A 17,760-nucleotide genomic window follows, 5' to 3' on the forward strand; every position below is an offset into this window, starting at 1 on the left:
CCTCTCTCGTTTTGAATTACAGCACCAAACATGCACCTCAAAGACGACAAACCCCCAGGACTTGAGTGACCCTTGTCAAGTGGAGATGGCAGTTGTGACTGCCTTTACAATAGTTTGTTAATTCTGGGAATCTTCACCCAAAGGAGCCAATGATTCACAGAGGGGGTAGGGAAATGAAGAACACAATGCCAAGACACGAAGCATTTTTGGGCACAACGTAAGGGGGAACCTCTATTCAGGGCTGCCATTTTGAGCAGCAGTTCCATACTGCCTGTAATTCCTTATGGGTCTAGTTCAGGGGTCCCCAACCTATCTGGTCCTGTGGAACTCCGACACAGGGCAGAGGCCTCAATCACAAAATGGCTGCCACATGAGGCAAAACCAGCCACAAAATGTCAGGGAACAAGGTTATATATAACAGTTAACTCTTCTACATTTCAAGTAGAAGATACGTCTAATGGGATGCCTTTTAATCCAGACAGCCAGTCCCCAACTAGCCCCATGCCCTTCCTAAAAGCCCTTGGCAGGCATCAGGAAGGATGTTGGCAGATACCATGGCACTCATGGATATGTTGAGGACCCCTGGTCTAATGACATGAGAGACTAGAGAGTTCCAAATGTGGTCCACCTCCAGCAGTTTTTCTTGGCAAATAGTAGCCATCTCCACCAGCAGGCCTCTTTCTCTATTTAAAGCTGAAAAACTGGTAGCTCTGCTGTGGACCAAACAGCTCTTTTTGCTGTGCAGAAGTAGATCCGGATCTCAGCATCCACTTCAAGCCCTAAGCTAGGGATGCCAAGGCCCAAGGTGGGACCTGGAGATCCCCTGAATTATAACTTGTCTCCAGGCAACAGAGATCAGTTTCCCTGGAGAAAATGGCTTCATAGCATCATACACTGAGGTCCTGTTCCACCTCAAATCCCGTCCTCTCCCACTTCCTCCCCAAAGTCTCCAAGTATTTCCCAACCCAGAGCTGGCAACCCTACCCTAAGCACATTTCTATTTTTCTTCCTGCTCTCCTTTCTGTGGAACAGGGATGACAGCCTCCTGCTGGGACCTGGGGATCTCCTAGAATTAGCGCTCATCTTCAGACTGCAGTTCCGCAGGGCCTGCAAAAGGGAGCTCCGCATTCACCTGAGACACAGGTGCCCCTCAAACATCCCCTCCATGGCCTGAACCAGTCTGACCTCTCTAAGGGCCTTAGCTAAGTTCCTGTTCCTGTTATATTGTTGTTTAAGATCACTGAAATTGTGTTATTTAGATTATTGTTCTTATATTTGTTTGTTATATAGTAATTCGTTCCATGTATCCCCCCATGTTGTTGTATGTAAACTGCCCTGAGCCATATGGAAGGGCGGTATAGAAAGTAAACAAACAAACAAACAAATAAATAAAGAGATCAGTTCTCTTAGAGAAAATGGAAGTTTTGTAGGGTGGGCTCTATGGTGTACCTCACTATATCGAGTTGCCAGGAACCCCCTGACCACCAGCAGGGAATGAGGGGGGTAGAGTTTTGAGATCCAGGTTGGGAAACTCCTGGAGATTTGGATATGGAGTGAGGGGAGAACAGGGACCTCAGTGGGGCACAGTGCCACTCTCCAAAGCATCCCTTTTTTCTAGGGGAACTGGTTTCTAGAGCCTGGAGATAAGCTATAATTGCAGGGGATCCCCAAGTCCCACCTGGAGACTGGGATTCCTACACTGAGGTCCCTGTCCTCCCCAGGCTCCCCACCCCCCACCCCCCCGGTCTCTAAAAGTTTCACAACCATGGTAATTCTACTCCCCCACCTCCACCAGTAGGACAGTGGGGAATTCACAAGTTCTGACACATCCTCTCCCCTCATTAAGATGATCATCATCAGTAAATTGTCCAGCTGGTCAGAGCAGGCCTCACAGACCAGGTATCACAACCTCTTTCTCTATTTGAAGCTAATAAACTGCTGGTGGCTCTACTGTGACCCAAGCAGCTCTTTTTGCTGTGCAGAAGTAGATCCTGATCTCAGCATTCATCTGTTCTAACTCTGTATAATTTTCCCAGGACCAAGAAAATTCAACATCTCCCTCTAATGGCAAAGCAGCAGCTCTGCACCAGCTGCTCTCCATGTACCACATCTTGGTTTGAGTGCCGTGTTGCATTGCAAAGCTCCATCCTATCATCACTGGCCAAGATTTCTGTTTATTCTGCTTCCTGTTTTGCAGGTTGTTTCCCTGAGTGAGTTGATGTACTGCTTTCTTTCCTCTTCCCAGCTTCTAAAAAGCTGATTCACCCTGCAGGTTCTCTGCCCATTGCTGTAGTTTATCTCTCATGGTCACGAAGCCTGATCCAGCCACAATCTGGTGTCAGATCAGACAAGGTAAGCTTGACTTGGCTGTTTGCACGGCATCATTAAAAATGCTCGGCAATATTTAGGTAGCAGAAGCAAAAGGAAGAGACAGATCCGGGCCCCCAGGGAATTTACAGTTTCAGGTTTAGCAAGGGGAAGGTGGGGAGAAAGGCTTAGGAAATGCAAGAAACCAGGAACAGATAGACAAAGCAAATGCAGTTACAAGTACTTAGATGTAATTAATTTTTCAAGGCTGTAGAAGGAATTAGATTCAGGGCGGTGAACAAGTGAAGGAGCCTCGTAACAAGTCCTCTGAACCTCCTGTGACTGTGTGGCTCTCCAGGCCGATTCCTTCTGCAGCTAGAGTCTCACCACTTTGTGAATTTTTTTTACTGAGGAGCAGTCTAAAAACAATACAGTGCAGCAGCTTAGACAGCTATGAACCAGGGAGCCCCTCATTCAAATCTCACTTAAGTAAGCCACTGTCTACATCTCTCCCATCTACAATATACCATTGATACTGACCAACTTCACAGAGATAATAATAACATTGACCTACTTCACAAGGTTGTTATGAGTATTAAAATAGATGCAAAGCACCTTGAACACTTGAAAGCATTGCATTTAACACTGATTGTTTGTCTTATAAATATAAAGACGCCAGGGATTTTTACCCAGGAACTTCAGCATGCATAGAGAAATCCAACAAATCTACAAATGTTCTTTTGCTGCTTCATGTGTGAATTAAGCATCATCAGGTCCCATCCAAATTATGGCAACCCCGTAATCTCAAAATTTTGCCCTGCTATGTCCAAATCGTATAAAAGAAGAGAAGCTGGATTCTGCAACCCCGTATAAATTATATAGACCAAAAATTATATTGTCCCTCTAAGGATGTCAAATATTGAAGTGCTTTATATACAGTAATCATAACAAACCTGCTTTGAGGCTGATAGGTATTTTAAAAATCCCATTTTGCAGCTAAGAAGTCCCAGTGACTTAATGGAATAGGTCAAATTTGTACAAGGAACTTCTCCACTCACATTGATGGAAGTCATACTGGTGACCTTCAAAAACCAACATACCAGGATACTATTAAATGCTACAACAGGACAGTGGCTGTGCCTCAATTATAAACATCCCAGCAACAATCCCTGGCGCCTCTGATTAGAAGTGATCTTGAATAAGTGGTGGGAGGTAAAACCTCTGCAAAGACCCTCGAGAGCTACTGGTCTGACTATAGAATGGCAGCCCAATGGCCTCACTCAGTATCAGGCAACTCCAAGAGCCCAAGTCCAGAAAGAATGAAAATATGCTCTGCATGTCGACAGACAAACAGAAGCAGGTTTTTTCCCCCTTGTACAAACAACTACTGTGAACATTAGAGTATCCAGGGCCTATTCCGCACATGTTGGATAATGTAATTTCAATGTGCTTTGGCAGCTGGATTTTCCTGTGCAGAACAGGAAAATCTACTTCGAAAGTGCATTGGAAGCACATTATCCAAAGTGTGTGGAATGGGCTCAGCTATTGGTTTGTAACAGCTGCCCATTCCAGTGCCACAGGGAAAGCCACAAGCAGGACTCAGGGGCCACAGCCCTCAGTTGCTAAATGTCTCCCAGAATCATCTATGGAGTTCCATTCAGTTACCATAATATATTTACTTCTGAATTTTGGCCATAGAGCGTGGATTAGGAGATCCACAAAATGCGTCTAGGGACAGACAGGTGGATTTCTCTACAAATCTGAGTTTCCAAGTTTGCAGACAAATATGAAATATTTTTAAAACTCAGGCGCTGAAACTGGAGGAGCTAAAATAGGCTCACTGGTGAGTGGGTAGGAGAGAAGCAGGAAAAGAGGAAAGCTGTGGGGGCTGCCGGGGGAGGGAAAGAAGACATAGTGGAGGAGGTGGATACAGAGGGAAATTAGTTGCCTGCTGCCAGTCCTTTTCCCCACTTGTCAGGTCTAATAGTCAGTGATAGACCATGAAATTCCATCAATGTGTCCAACCCTCTTAATTCGATCTGTACGAACATGGGTACATAGCTGTCAGGTGTGACAATCTATGTAGAAGGGCTCCTTTGCTATTTCCAACCGAAGAACATAACGAACCGGAACTTCGATGTAGGGTGCATCAAGTTTCCAATTAATTTGGAAAGATGCAACTGCTGGGGCCGTCTCTTTACCTCCTCCTGGCTCCCTTTCGAATGTCTTCCTGCCTGCCAACAGAGGCCTTCGCATATTTGTTTCTGGTTATTTCATCTGAAGCCAGAACTCCCACTTGTAGTAACATTAACAGGGGGGGGGGGAAATGAATTTCCAAATGAGCCAGACAGACAGCAGACAGCCATTTCCTCCTGCACAAACTTCCTGAATTACAGGTTGACACCAAAGCTGGAGCACTTCAAGGAAGCTTAGCTTGGAGGAAAAAAGTCACAGTCTTAGAACACAGTCAAGGTCACAAGCTTTTGTGGAGCATAGCCATGGGTCCCCTGACCTGTCACACTAGGGTAGCCTTTTTCAACTTCGTTAGCATTGAGAAACCCTCGAAATATTCTTCAGGCTACAAGAAACCCCAGAAGTGGGGCACTCGCACAGAATATGGTTGGGAAATATAGCTGGGTACATGCCTGCTTGGGGATCCTCCCTTCCCCATCCCCTCCAGGTCTATCGTTGGCCATTTTGAGAGAGGGGGCAGGTCAATAAGACCATATGTGGTCAATATTAACACATTTGAAAAATATATACAAAATTAACTCCTACCCAAACAGGAAACCTGTTCAGGGATGTCAAGAAACCCCAGGGTTTCATGAGACCCTGGTTGAGAAAGCCTGCACTAGGGGCTTTGCTTGCCCCATAGATTGCTGTCCATGGTATCACAGGATCAGCTGGCAACTATATTGCATAGAGTTTGTGGCAGTGGAGCTGGGTTGAGGTGGTTGCCCAGGGAATTAAACATCTTGCAGTCCAACTTCATTGAGGCAAAGGAAAGTTGCCAGTTTGGCTGAGATTAAAACCTCAAGAGACGGCAGGCTGAGGACTGTGAGAAGATCCCAAGAAGATCCCATGGTGCAGGGAAGCTCAGAAACAGTGAGGCTGGCGGGTGCAGAAGCAGCAACAAAACAAGGACAGATAAATATGAATCAAGGACAGCTGGGGGAGGAGAAGGCCAGAAGAAAGGGACAGAAGACTGAAGAGAAAGGGGACTAATTACAGAGCACAAACTATTGAAGTCTTACAGGCAGCATTTAAGGAGGGGCTGGGCAGGGAGCCAAGAGGACGCAGTCTTGCTAGTCTTTAATTTACTGAACCATTTATACCCTACTTTTGCTCTCGGTTCAAGGTGGCTTACCAAAAAAAGTTAAAAATTAAAGCTAGATAGGACTGACAAAACAAACAAATGCTTCCAACCACTCGACCACCCCTGCTGTTCTAAACCATGGCAGAAAACTTTCTGTCATTTGGAATCTCTATTGTCACAATAATCTGTTAGCTGATTGACATCATAGGCAATGTCTGGCCTTTGGAGACAAGACCTCTCCAGTGGTGGCACTTTATCGTGCTGCTTTTATTGACTTTTGCAATTGCTTTAGGCTTTTATGCTAATTGCTCTAACATTGTTACAGGCAACTTCAACCGTCTTCTGGAGAATGCAGCTAACCCAGATCGTAAATGAAACCAGCAATGCAAACCTAAATAAGTTTATGGGGCTAAAAAGCTGAGGGAAGGGGCCAGGGGCAAGCTGCACATCTTGACTTTATCAAAACAGCCAATTTGTTGGCTTCTGGCTTCTAATATGCATTTGTTATGCCGGGAGAACCAGAGACATTGACGGCTTCTATGAGCCCCACACCTTCAAATGAACATGCATACCCATCAGGGACACAACCTGTAGCCTCTGCATGGCTTCCACTCCTGCACATTTAAGCCTTTTCAGAAGTTCTATTTTGGGGCTCCAACTATGCATAACAGGAGCAAGTACTATCCAATACGTGCAGCCATCCCCATGTATTTCTCACGTGCCTACAACTCTGGGAAGTGTAAACACATTCCCTCCAAAAATTTGGTTCACACACACCAAAGTTGACCAGCATGGAGAATATGCACAATGTCCCATTCACACAAAACTGCAACTCTGTGTATCTGAATGGCTTTGTGTAGCTCGAAGAAGAAGAAGAAGAGTTGCTTCTTATATGCCGCTTTTCTCTACGTGAAAGAGTCTCAAAGCGGCTTACAGTTGCCTTCCCTTTCCTCTCCCCAAAACAGACACCCTGTGAAGTAGGTGAGGCGGACAGAGCCCTGATATTACTGAAGAAGAAGAGTTGGTTCCCGTATGCTGCTTTTCTCTACCCGAAGCAGTCTCAAAATGGCTTACAATTGCCTTCCCTTTCCTCTCCCCACAACAGACACCCTATGAGGTAGTTAAGGCTGACAGAGTCCTGATATTACTGCTCGGTCAGAACAGCTTTATCAGTGTTGTGGCAAGCCCAAGGTCTGCATGTGGGGCAGCACAGAATCAAACCCGGCTTGCCAGATTAGAAGTCTGCACTCCTAACCACTATACCAAGCTGGTTCTCAATGGAACGTCTCAATGGAACGTCTGAAAAGGGCTCAGCACCGCAGGGCACTGTGGGAAATGAGCTTGCCCCTGGTGGGACTCCTCCCCTGCTGAGCCGACATCTGCACCCAAAGCAGCTCCACGGAGGCAGAGCAAGTGTTTAATCAGCCCTAAACATTACACTACCCTTGAAGCAAGGGCTCCTCTCCCTGTGATAACACGTTGCTGCCCATTAATCTCCCAGAAACAGCCCCCGCCCACCCCTCCAGACTTCAATTGCATTTTTCAAAGTCGTAAAGTCACGGAGATGTTCCAAGAGGCACAAAACCATCATCATCTTTGATCAATAATAAGATCTGAAGCGGCAGCAAAGCGGCTTCTCCTAGGGAACATAACAGACTGACAAGCATTAGCCCCTTGTGCGTTGTGTGCGCATAAGTGCGTGTTTTAATTCTTACCATACAGAGACCTTAACTGCCTTGTGATTAAGGAATTCCAGCAGGGTTGCTGTATTACAGGGTTGCAGAAACACCACTGAAAGCCTCTTGGGACTCTAAAAGATTCAGGAAATGTGTCCTGGCCAGCTCATGCCACAACACATTTGTAAGATTTTAAGGTATCATTTGGACTCTGGGTTGGAAGGCGGTGGTTCAAGCTCTGAAATTTGAGCCACAAGCCCAGAATGTCCATGTAGGAGGTAAGCAAGGAGACAAATGGAAACGAACAAGGAGGGTGCAGAATGTTGGGGGAAAGGAGCACTGGAAAAATTAATTGTTTCATAAATCCTCTTGACTATATTAATTTCTCCACATTTCAGCTCAGCTCTTGCTCTTCAGCGAATTAAATATTACAGCTTATAAAAAGGGAAGAGAATGAACAAATTTTGAGTCTCAAAACATGCAGGTGCCATAATTTTAAAAAAATTAAAACACGTGATGTATTTTTGCTATTTTCCCCCTCAAGTATAGGTTCAGGGTTCTATGCACCCAAAAAGAATAAAAACAATGCCCCCTCCCAAAGGTATTTCAGAAACTGACAGCCCTACAGTCTGTCTCATAGATTAGTGATTCTCAAACTAGGTGCAGTGAAAAATGGATGAATGTGCCCATCTCTAGTGAAGCCTGTATGATTCATTGCTCTATCCTTGCCTCCTGGCAATCAGTTTCCACGGGGGAAAGGTAATTCTGCTGCATCTCTATATTAAATAGGATTGGATCATTCCACTTCATCCAACACAGAGATGCAGTATAATTACCTGGCCTTACAGGAGGCTTCTCAGTGCATCTCTGTATGAGTCACTGTCCTGGATTTGCCTCTTTCCATTCAGGAGGTAGGCTTGGAAGGGGGGGGGGACTAAGCTTAACCTCTGACAACATGTAATTTAATTCTAGTGCTCTCCAATAATAAATTAGTTGGGCACTAACAGCACAGTATGCTTCCAATATCAATCCAGAAAAGTGTCTGCCTCCCCTATAACTGTGGTCTTTTGTGTGTGTGCATATTCAATTCATAATGAGCTTGATGCATGTGACTTACCCATGGTGCAGAATATTCACTTTGGTTTCAAATCTGTTTCCGCTCTTCTGATTCACAGAATAGTCCTGCACCTTTAGACAACTGGATAGCAGGGAGAAGTTGAGCAACTGCAGCTTCTCTCTTGTAATTATGACCCCAATGGGGAAGATTTCTGCCTGCTATTAGATAGGAGGACTTCAAATTCAACCAACGCTGTGGGACGCATCCAGCAGTCTTTCTGTAGAGCTCTAAGGTTGGATGCAGTATTCAGCACTGCCCCCCCCCTTCTTCTACCGGTACCTGGGCAGTGATGTCATCCAAAAGATGGCAGGACTGACCAGGATGACTGAAAACTAATGTGTGGAAACCCAGAAAAATAACCATTGGCAAGAATCCAGTCCACCTCATCCCTGAGGCCTTCCTAACTAGTGGAAGCGCACCAATCAATACTAGAAGTCCATGTTTTCTGAACTACCCCAGATGTTCACGAAAATGCCTTTGTGTTCCTGACAAGATGAGAGAGAAGCCTGCCTCCAGTTTCAGTCCACAAAATACAGGCCCCAGGAATCAGAACTCTGGAATATCCAATAGTCATGAGGCATGAATTATCTGTTTTCCCAGCTCTGAATTTAATACTGAAAACAGTGCCACTGGGTAAGCATCATCCAACTGTGGGTCTCAGTGATACCTGTCCATTTTCCTCCATTTCATGGAGAACGACACAGTTTGAGAGGTTAAAATGTGACGATCAAAACCAACAAGCACGGGGCCCCTGCAGCCCCAGTGTTGAAGCATCACCAGTGCCGTTCCTCTCGAAACCAAATTATGGCCAAGAAGTTTAAAAGGGGCTTCTTAGGGACTGTGGAAGCGAACGCTGCACTGGGGTGCCAAATGGGAACAGCACACGGCCTGCAGTTTTTCAAAAGGGTTCATCCTTTGCTTTAAAAAAAAGTGTACACCTTAATATTGAACAAGTAACCACAACCCAATCGGTTTTACTTTTTGGAGTCAGAACTGCTAATACTCCAGAAATGCTTCTGAGTTTGTTAGTGGATTGCAGTTCAGCAGCCTCTTAGCTCTAACCTTATAAGAAGGACTGAGTCACATATTACAAGGTCCTCATGACTTCCCTGTGTCAGATCAACAGATGTGAGCTGAGAATTTTGTGACTAGAACTTCATTCCAAAGTGTGAGGAGGCCCAATTTGGATTGGAACCATGGCTCATTGGGAGTGGAGGATTAAGTCGTTTCCCCTGTATAATTTTCAGGACCTGAAATGGCCCAGCAGAGAGAGAGGAGAACTGGACGTTGTACCTGCTTTTCACTACCTGGAGGAGTCTGAAAATGGCTTACAATTGCCTACCCTTTCTTTCCCTTTCTTTGCTTTAGGATGCTTAGGGCTGATCCTGCGTTGAGCAGGGGGTTGGACTAGATGGCCTGTATGGCCCCTTCCAACTCTATGATTCTATGATTCCCTACAACAGACACCCTGTGATGTAGGTGGGGCCGAGAAAGCTCTGAGAGGACTGTGACTGGCCCAAGGTCACCCGGCTGCCTGCTTGTGGAGGAGGAGTGGGGGACCAAACCCGGATCTCCAGATTAGAAGCCGCCCCTCGTATCCACTACACCAAGCTGGCTCTGTATTTGCCATGTTGGGGAAACTTACATATATCTCTTTTGTACATGCAGGTTTTCCTACTGGGCCATTTAAGTTTGGGAACATGGCACAGCAGGAGGCTTAACGTCCCCACCCCACCCCCGTATATCGCACTTCTGAGCCAAACTGCCTAAGAACTCCCAGTGTATTTCTGATCCTTTTGGTACCCACGTTGTTCACAAAAGGGATATGAAGACTGAGGAACATGGATCAGCACTTTGTTTCTCCTTTTAGTAGCCTGGTTTTTACTCCTCGAAGAAACCCCTTGTTCTTTGGCATTTTTATCTACTCGGGCAAAAGGAAAATACAGCAATGATGACTTCAACAAACCGCTGCAACTCTCCAGTCTTGTAGGGCTCAAAATAGCCCATAGAGTTGATGGCTTTAAAACCTGTCCTAAAACTGGGCAGTAACTTTCATTCTAACAGAACAAATTTGGAGTAGAGGGGCACCTTTAAGACCAGCAAAGTTTTATTCAAGGTATGCGCTTCCGTGTGCATGCACGCTTTCTCATACGCTGTGGAAGGCCGATTTTGGGTGCCAGCTCTGTGTTGGGGAATACCTGGAGACTTGGGATGGGGGTGAGATTTGGGGCAGGGAGGGACCTCAGCGGAGTATAATGCCATGGAGTCCACGCTCCAAAGCAGCCATTTTCTCCAGGGGAACTAATCTCTGTCATCTGGAGATAAGCTGGGGACTGGAATCCCTATTTTGAATGCCGTCAAGGGCAGCAGAACAGTAGAGAGGCCTGTCTTAGCCATGCAGCACAGTCTACTGGGAAGTCCACCGGAACAAGTTCTATAGAAACAAACAGGAGTTGGACAATCATTTCAGTAACACTGGAGCAGGAAATGTCTTGCCAGATTGTGCCCCACATTAAATAATGGGAAGAGAGGAGCTGTTTGGCCTTTCTGCCTCGGGCACCTTGGGGGCTCTCTCAGACACACACACAAAAAGATTCTTCACTGCTAGCAAACAATGACTCAGAAGAAGCTCCTCCTCTTGAACTAGGATATTTGGGATGGGGATTGTTCCAGTTTCGGGAGCCATTTCCCTCCAGAGACCAGGAGAAAATCTGCTCACAGAGCATTAATTCCAGCAGTTTGTTCCCACTCAGTCCTTTTTAGCTTGGAAGAAGCAATTCAAGCTCCCACCTGCTCAGCCCAGATGTTCTGGATGAAGAAGGCCCAGAGCAGAGATGCATCTGCTGCAATCCATCTAAACCCAAGGGAACTCTGGGTAGGAGGCAAACACCCATAAGGAATTAGAAAGAGGAAAGCATCTTTCCCATAGCCCTTGGCTGCCTGTTCAACACACCTAAAAGTCTGCCCAGAGGAGCCACACAAGCACTAAGTATTCTCTTATGCCCAAGAAACCCTGCCAATCAAACTCAACCTACATTTTGCATAAAGTGACAATAACACAACATTTTAAGTAGAATCCAAATAGGGCTGTTTAAGGACACAGTCATTTTACCATCTGTTCATATGCTAGAAGATCTATCCATGCCAAGCAGAGAGTGTCTATATTGGGGGGGAAGGAGCATTACATATACCATCTCGAGATCCTTGAATTAAAATGTGCTAACAAGCATATCCATGTCTTCAAGAGGGCAAATACATTTCTTTGCATGGCATCAAGCAATCTGAAAATCCCCTCAGAACTTTGAACCTGTGGCGAAAGTCAGTGGGCAAAATCATGCACAAAGTACAAATGGGAGAACCATCAAAAACTGGAACATGGTTCTCAGAACGCGCATCGGAAAGCCTTTCCAAATCACTCACACCAACTCTTCAGGTTCGGAAACAATCCACAGCTTTTCCCACAAGGGAAAAGAACTAAGAACTAAAGAACTAAGTATACATTGCAGTTCTTGTTTTTAAAACGTCCAGGTTGATTTTGAGCGATATCAAGTGAAAGAGAGATGCAGGGTGGAGGTGGGGGTGTATTGAGGCACTTAACCCTCTCCATCCCTGCTGCTTCCTTGCTTCAAATTACTCTCTCCCAGGTGCTGCTGACCCTTGCAGGGTTTCCAAAGTATATTTAGTGCTGTAGAATCTGGAGCTCTCTTAGGGAAACGAAACTGAACATGGGATGTCTTAATTTGAAAACAAAGTGCCAGGGCATCCTTCAGCCATCTTTGTGTGTAGTACTCCAATTGAACGAATCTCAGACTGGCAGCTCACCTTGCAGCAAAGAATTCTTAACATGTCTTGCATGAAGGAACAGGGCTCAACCTGTGCCAAAAAGCTGAGTTTTTTTCACAGAGCAATTTAGAAAAAGACTTTCTGCTCACATAGTATGATTGGGGCGAGGGGGGAATCATTGCACACAGAATAGCAGTCCCATCTGAATGAGCAGCAAACAGAGAAGATAATTGTTTTTTAAGGTGAGTGGCAATTCCCTGTAACTTTCATACATTTTCTTATCCCTTATGGCAGGGTTCGCCAGACTGTGGCTCTCCAGATGTCCATGGACTACAATTCCCATACTGGCAGGGGTTCATGGGAATTGTAGTCCATGGACCTCTGAAGAGCCACAGTCTGACCACCCCTACCCTATGGCAACTCTGGACAGAAAGGTTTAGCAAGGGGATGATCCTAAGAGGGTTGCTCAGCAGGTCACACACCCCAGGAGAACTGGTAGGGGAAAGGGTCATCGACCTGCAGCCAACTTACGGTGACCCTGTAGGGTTTTCAAGGGAAGAGACATTCACAGGTGAATCATAGAATCATAGTGTCACAGAGTTGGAAGGGACCTCCAGGGTCATCTAGTCCAACCCCCTGCAGAATGCAGGACAATTCACAATGCTTTGCCATCGCCTGCCTCTGGGTAGCAACTCTAGATTTCCTTGCGGTCTCCCATCCAAGTACTAACTGGGGCCAGCCCTACTTGGCTTCCATGATCCGACAAGACCAGCTCCAAGTGAGGGCTCAGGAGAACACCAGGAGAACAGTGCCCAGCACCCCAGGTACTCACTTTCCTCTGACACAGGAGGCTCGACATTGTCGCTGCTTGCTCCCCAAAGACGCAGACGGGTTTCTCACACACTCGCCAGCCGCACAATCAAGGCACCAAAGGCACTGCAGAGCTTTTCCACCCATAAACACCAATATAAGTTCAGGCTGACTGAAATTCGCTCCGCTCCTTATCACTTAAGAGGTGGGCTGCCCAAGAAGCACCGCCCCGATAGAGCCTGACCTTCTGGAAGACAGAGATTACCGAAGACGTCCCCCTGAGCTGACGAGCTTTACGAGACTTTGTACGCAGGGCTTTATCTTGGAACACAACTCAAAAACAAACACACAGCTCTGCATGACTTACCCAAACTGGTACACTGAGAAGGGGGCACTGAGCAGATAGTCACACTCACGACTGAGACAACTCATTTCTGTCATCCAAAACACTTCACCGAGGTGCTCTCGGGAATATTTACAACAGCCCTGCAATATAGGCCAGTGATTATGATGTCCATAATGCAGGTGAGGGCAGGGTGTGGGCTGAAGGTGAGTGGAAGGGGACTTGTTTGAGACCACCTATACCAGAACTTTTGGAATGCTCTGAGGTCTCAAATCCACACTGAATTAATATGCAGCAACACTTTCAGCATCAGACTGGCATAATTGTGAATGCGGAGAAAGAGGAACAGTCTGGCCAGCTGTTTTTCCAGGGTTCCCAGCTGCAGAGAGAGCTTGACACAGGCAGGGCCTCATGCCAACGTTAAACTGAGCATATGAAGGACAGCAGCTAGGGGCAGTGAGCATGACGCCCCCTCCCCATCATGCATTCAAAATCACTTTAGTAGCATCCTCCAGCACCACTGACTTATGCAACTCGTGTCTGTTGAAAGAGGGATAGACCAATGGAGAGCGTACCATGCAATTCCGAGTCATTGTGACTTCCTTCCTTAAGGAAATGTGGTGGTACTTCTAAGTACACTTTTGTAAACTACCTTTCCCAGTTTCCAGGCCTTGTGCAGAAAATGGCCAGGAATTTCTTCCCAAGGAACAGAAACTGTCTTCTAAACTGTATTTCCCTGGGGGAGGGTGACATAGACATAGACATTGAAAAATAAGTAAAATAAATAAAACCTGGCGTGTTAAGGGCCAAGAGGTGAGGGGGAAAAATCGTATTTCTGTGCCATTCACCTATTGTGCTAACGCAAAATTAAAGTTCACAGTGGAAACGGCCTCTCTCTCTTTTAATGTAAAGTAGCTGTGGTCTGCATGGAGGAATAGAGAGAGGGGACCACAATCTTTTCTCCTTCTGTCAACTTCAAATCAGTCTCCCATGCCCGCTTTTTTCACTGTGCCAGAAAGGGCATGGAGACCTTCCCCTGTGGATTTGAAACCAACTACAAGGATTCTTTTTTTTTAAAGCAGAACAGCTTAAGCAGCCTACTTCCCTCCCGGCCGTAAAGTGGGGGCTATTCTCGTGCTTCCCATGTGGAATATGTACTTCAGCCCTCATGCACAAGGGCAGCCAAGTCAACCTGAATGTATTTAATACATAGATCACTCTTGGGTTGTGTTGGCTGTTTGCAGACGGCAGAGGCCTCTGAACCCTGAAGAGATTGATGGACCGGTCTATCAATTACTGCTTGGTTTTAATCACTATCTTCCCAGCATCTCTCCCATTGATTTCCCGGTTAATATCTCACTCCTTTCCCCTTATCTTTTGGGCTCCTCGGGGCTGTAGAAGGGAGTTCGTGCCCTGACAATCACACACAGTAAGCAGCCCCTTCTCTTTTGCTGGTGGACCCCTGCGCCATAAGCCAAGAGATGGCTTACAATTACTGGGAGAGGTGGGGTGGGGTGGGGGACAAGAAAAACACATAGGGTGACATCTGATTGTGTTCTGGTGCCACAACAGAAGCCCTATTTAGTCATGGCAACATTCTGAGAAAAACACAAGTGCAGAAACATCTGGCATAAACCACTGCACAGGCATTGTAAGAATCTGCAGAATGCATTTTTAGTTTTAAGACCCACATCTGCCAGATACATAAAACACTTAATGGATGATTACAAAATGTTATTGAGATTTTTCTGACCCAAAGGCTGGAGAGAACCTCTAAACTAGGGTTGCCAGCTACCTGCTGGAGATTTCCTGGGATTACTACAGATCTCCAGGCAACATAGATCAGTTCACCTGGAGAAAATGACTGCTTTAGAAGGTGGACTCTGACATTATACCCCTCTCCCCAACCCGAACCCTGCCCTACTTAGGATCCAACTGTCAAATCTACAGGTCTTTCCCAGTCTAGAGCAGGAAGATTCTATGCAAATTATCAGATTCTGTGCAAAGGCAGATTAGTGTGGGATGTAGCATTCATCTTTCAGGAATCTCAACAGTTATAAAATAACACTTCAAGTCCTCAGGTTGCAGATAGTGTGGCTGAACCCCCCCCCCCCCCCCACACACACACACACACACAAATTCCCTACCACACCAATGTACAACGTCACCTCCGGTGCAAAACCAGAACTGACATTAGCACAACAGTCTAGGATTCACCGAAAACTTTATATTTAATCACAGATTTTAAGGTAAATCCTAGAGTGTTATCCCAACACAATGATGACACTTTGCATTTTGCGCTGGAAGTGACTCTGTACGTTGGTGTGACATTAAAGAAATGGTCCTTGGCCCTAAAATGATCCTGACAAGTCTCCAGCTATGACGTCATATGGAGGGGACGGAATACAACGACAACAAAAGGTAAGCATTTCACTATTTTTTAACGGGTACGGAAATCCCCTAGGTTTCTGTCTGACATACATGTTTGTTACCCCAACCTGGATAGCTCAGGCATTTCAGAAGCTAAGAAGCTAAGCTGGGTTGGCTCTGACTAGGACAATCTCCAAGGAATACCAGGCTTGTGCTACTGGGACGAAGAATGGAAACCACTCTGAACATCTCTTGCCTGGCTGCCAGACAATCTTAGGGTCTCCTGGCTCTATTACACACAAGCCATACGAGATGGATGGATGGATGGATGGATGGATGGATGGATGGATGGATGGATGGATGGATGGATGGATGGATGTATGTATGTTCTGGGGAGGAGCATTCCCTCATGAGTGTTGGGACACAACCTTGTCTGTTGTTTGTTTATGAAAACGTGGCCTTTGACTTAGACCTGCCTTTGTCTCCTTAAAGGTTAGAAACTTACTTGCTATGGTTTTGTGGTGACTGGTGATAATTTCAGTTGTCATGGAGCTTCACGAATCTCAGGAGCAGAATAACAAAGTCTGAGTCCAGCAACACCTTTAAGACCAACAAAGTTTTATTCTGGGCAGAAGCTTCCATGTGTATACACACTTCAGTTATGGTTAGTGACCGGTATCTAAATGCTTGCATGATTGATTTATTGATTTTATTACATTCGAAATCCATTCAGGTCAAGGAGCACTTTTTAGCGCAGAAATGACTATACACGACATTGGGAACAAGAAAAGTACTACAGCTCATGAGGTAAGAGAGGCCCTCCTCTGTTACCGGAGTTTCAGATGGCATGGCGCCACCTGGTGGCCACTGAAAACCTCTCCACACTGTCTCTGTTTCTAGGCCACAGAGAGGAGTGACCAATCATGGTTTGCAGAGATGTGCAGGAAAGATTTCCATCACCAACCCTGCCGGCCAAATACAGTTCCCAAATCTTGGCTGGGGAGTTCCTGGAGATTTTGAGCTGGAGCCAGACAAGGGTGACATTTGGGGGACACAGGGACCCCAGAAAGTCAGAATCCACATTCCAAAGCTGCCCTACTCTCCAGGGGACTTGATCTCTAATCCTCCGTGAGATCAGGTCTCCGCACCGACATCCAGGCACCCCATCTAGGATGGCTGTCTGGGTGAGGGGAGGCAGAGAGTTTTCCGCCAATCTTGTTGTGTTGCTGGAGGCATTGTTATGAATGGGGTTTTATGGTTTTATTCTGTAAACCGTCACGAGTCATTGGAGAACTGGTGCGATAGAAATCTAACAATTACTAAATTACTAAATTAATAAATTAATCTGCAGATCTCTTGTGCTTCTAGAAGATCTACAGGCCACATCTGGAGATTGGCAACCTGGCTGACAAAGTACTTCTCATTCCCCCCCCCCCCCATCCCCACTTGAGTTGCCAGCTCTAGGTTGAGAAATACGTAGATATTTGAGAGGTGGAGCCTAAGAAGAGAGAGATTTGGGGAGGGGTATAATGCCATAGAGGCGACCTCCCAAAGAAGCCCTTTCCTCTATGAAGTCCAATCTCTGTTGCCTGGAGATCAGCTCTAATTGCAGATGATCTCCAGGTTCCACCTGGAGGTTGGCAACTGTAGAGGCTACCCATTCTTTTCAAACCCACTGGGCCACATCAGGCTGCAAACCAAACTGTGGGATCCAGAGCACACATTCCCAAGAGCATCTGCTACCTCGGGTGCCCTTGTTTGGCTTAAAATACCCTGGCGGCACTGAGGGCCCTCTTTCCCCCTCCTTGTCCATGAGGAAAGCCCCGGGGAAGAACCCAGACTCAGCATCCAAAAACAGAGAGGCCCTCTCCTGCTGCCAGTTCCCCTCCTCCCCATCAGATGGCACACAGCGGACGCTGCTGGCTGCGCTCCTGTCCGTGGCTGTCAACCAGGGACACGGTCAAAGCCCACACTCCTGGCAAGCCCTGCTCAGAGGATGGTCAAGGGCTGGGGCGGGTGCTTGGAGGGATTCAACAGG

At 46.3% G+C, this 17,760-nt stretch overlaps 1 protein-coding gene across 5 annotated transcripts in view; it reads right to left on the reverse strand.

The window, feature by feature from the left end:
* Window positions 1–17,760, reverse strand: part of ANK1 (ankyrin 1) — a 169,149-nt gene that overhangs the window by 101,913 nt on the left and 49,476 nt on the right. The window contains exon 1 of one of the 5 annotated variants that reach the window (XM_077306438.1): window positions 13,032–13,190. The exons of the other annotated variants lie outside the window; for them this stretch is intronic. Within the exon in view, the coding sequence (XP_077162553.1) occupies window positions 13,032–13,058 (27 nt within the window). The 5' untranslated portion in view covers window positions 13,059–13,190. Of the gene's footprint in view, window positions 1–13,031; window positions 13,191–17,760 lie in introns of those variants that run through there. 5 annotated transcript variants of the gene reach the window in all.

This window comes from Paroedura picta, chromosome 12 (assembly GCF_049243985.1).
Source record: "Paroedura picta isolate Pp20150507F chromosome 12, Ppicta_v3.0, whole genome shotgun sequence".
Lineage (NCBI taxonomy): Eukaryota > Metazoa > Chordata > Lepidosauria > Squamata > Gekkonidae > Paroedura > Paroedura picta.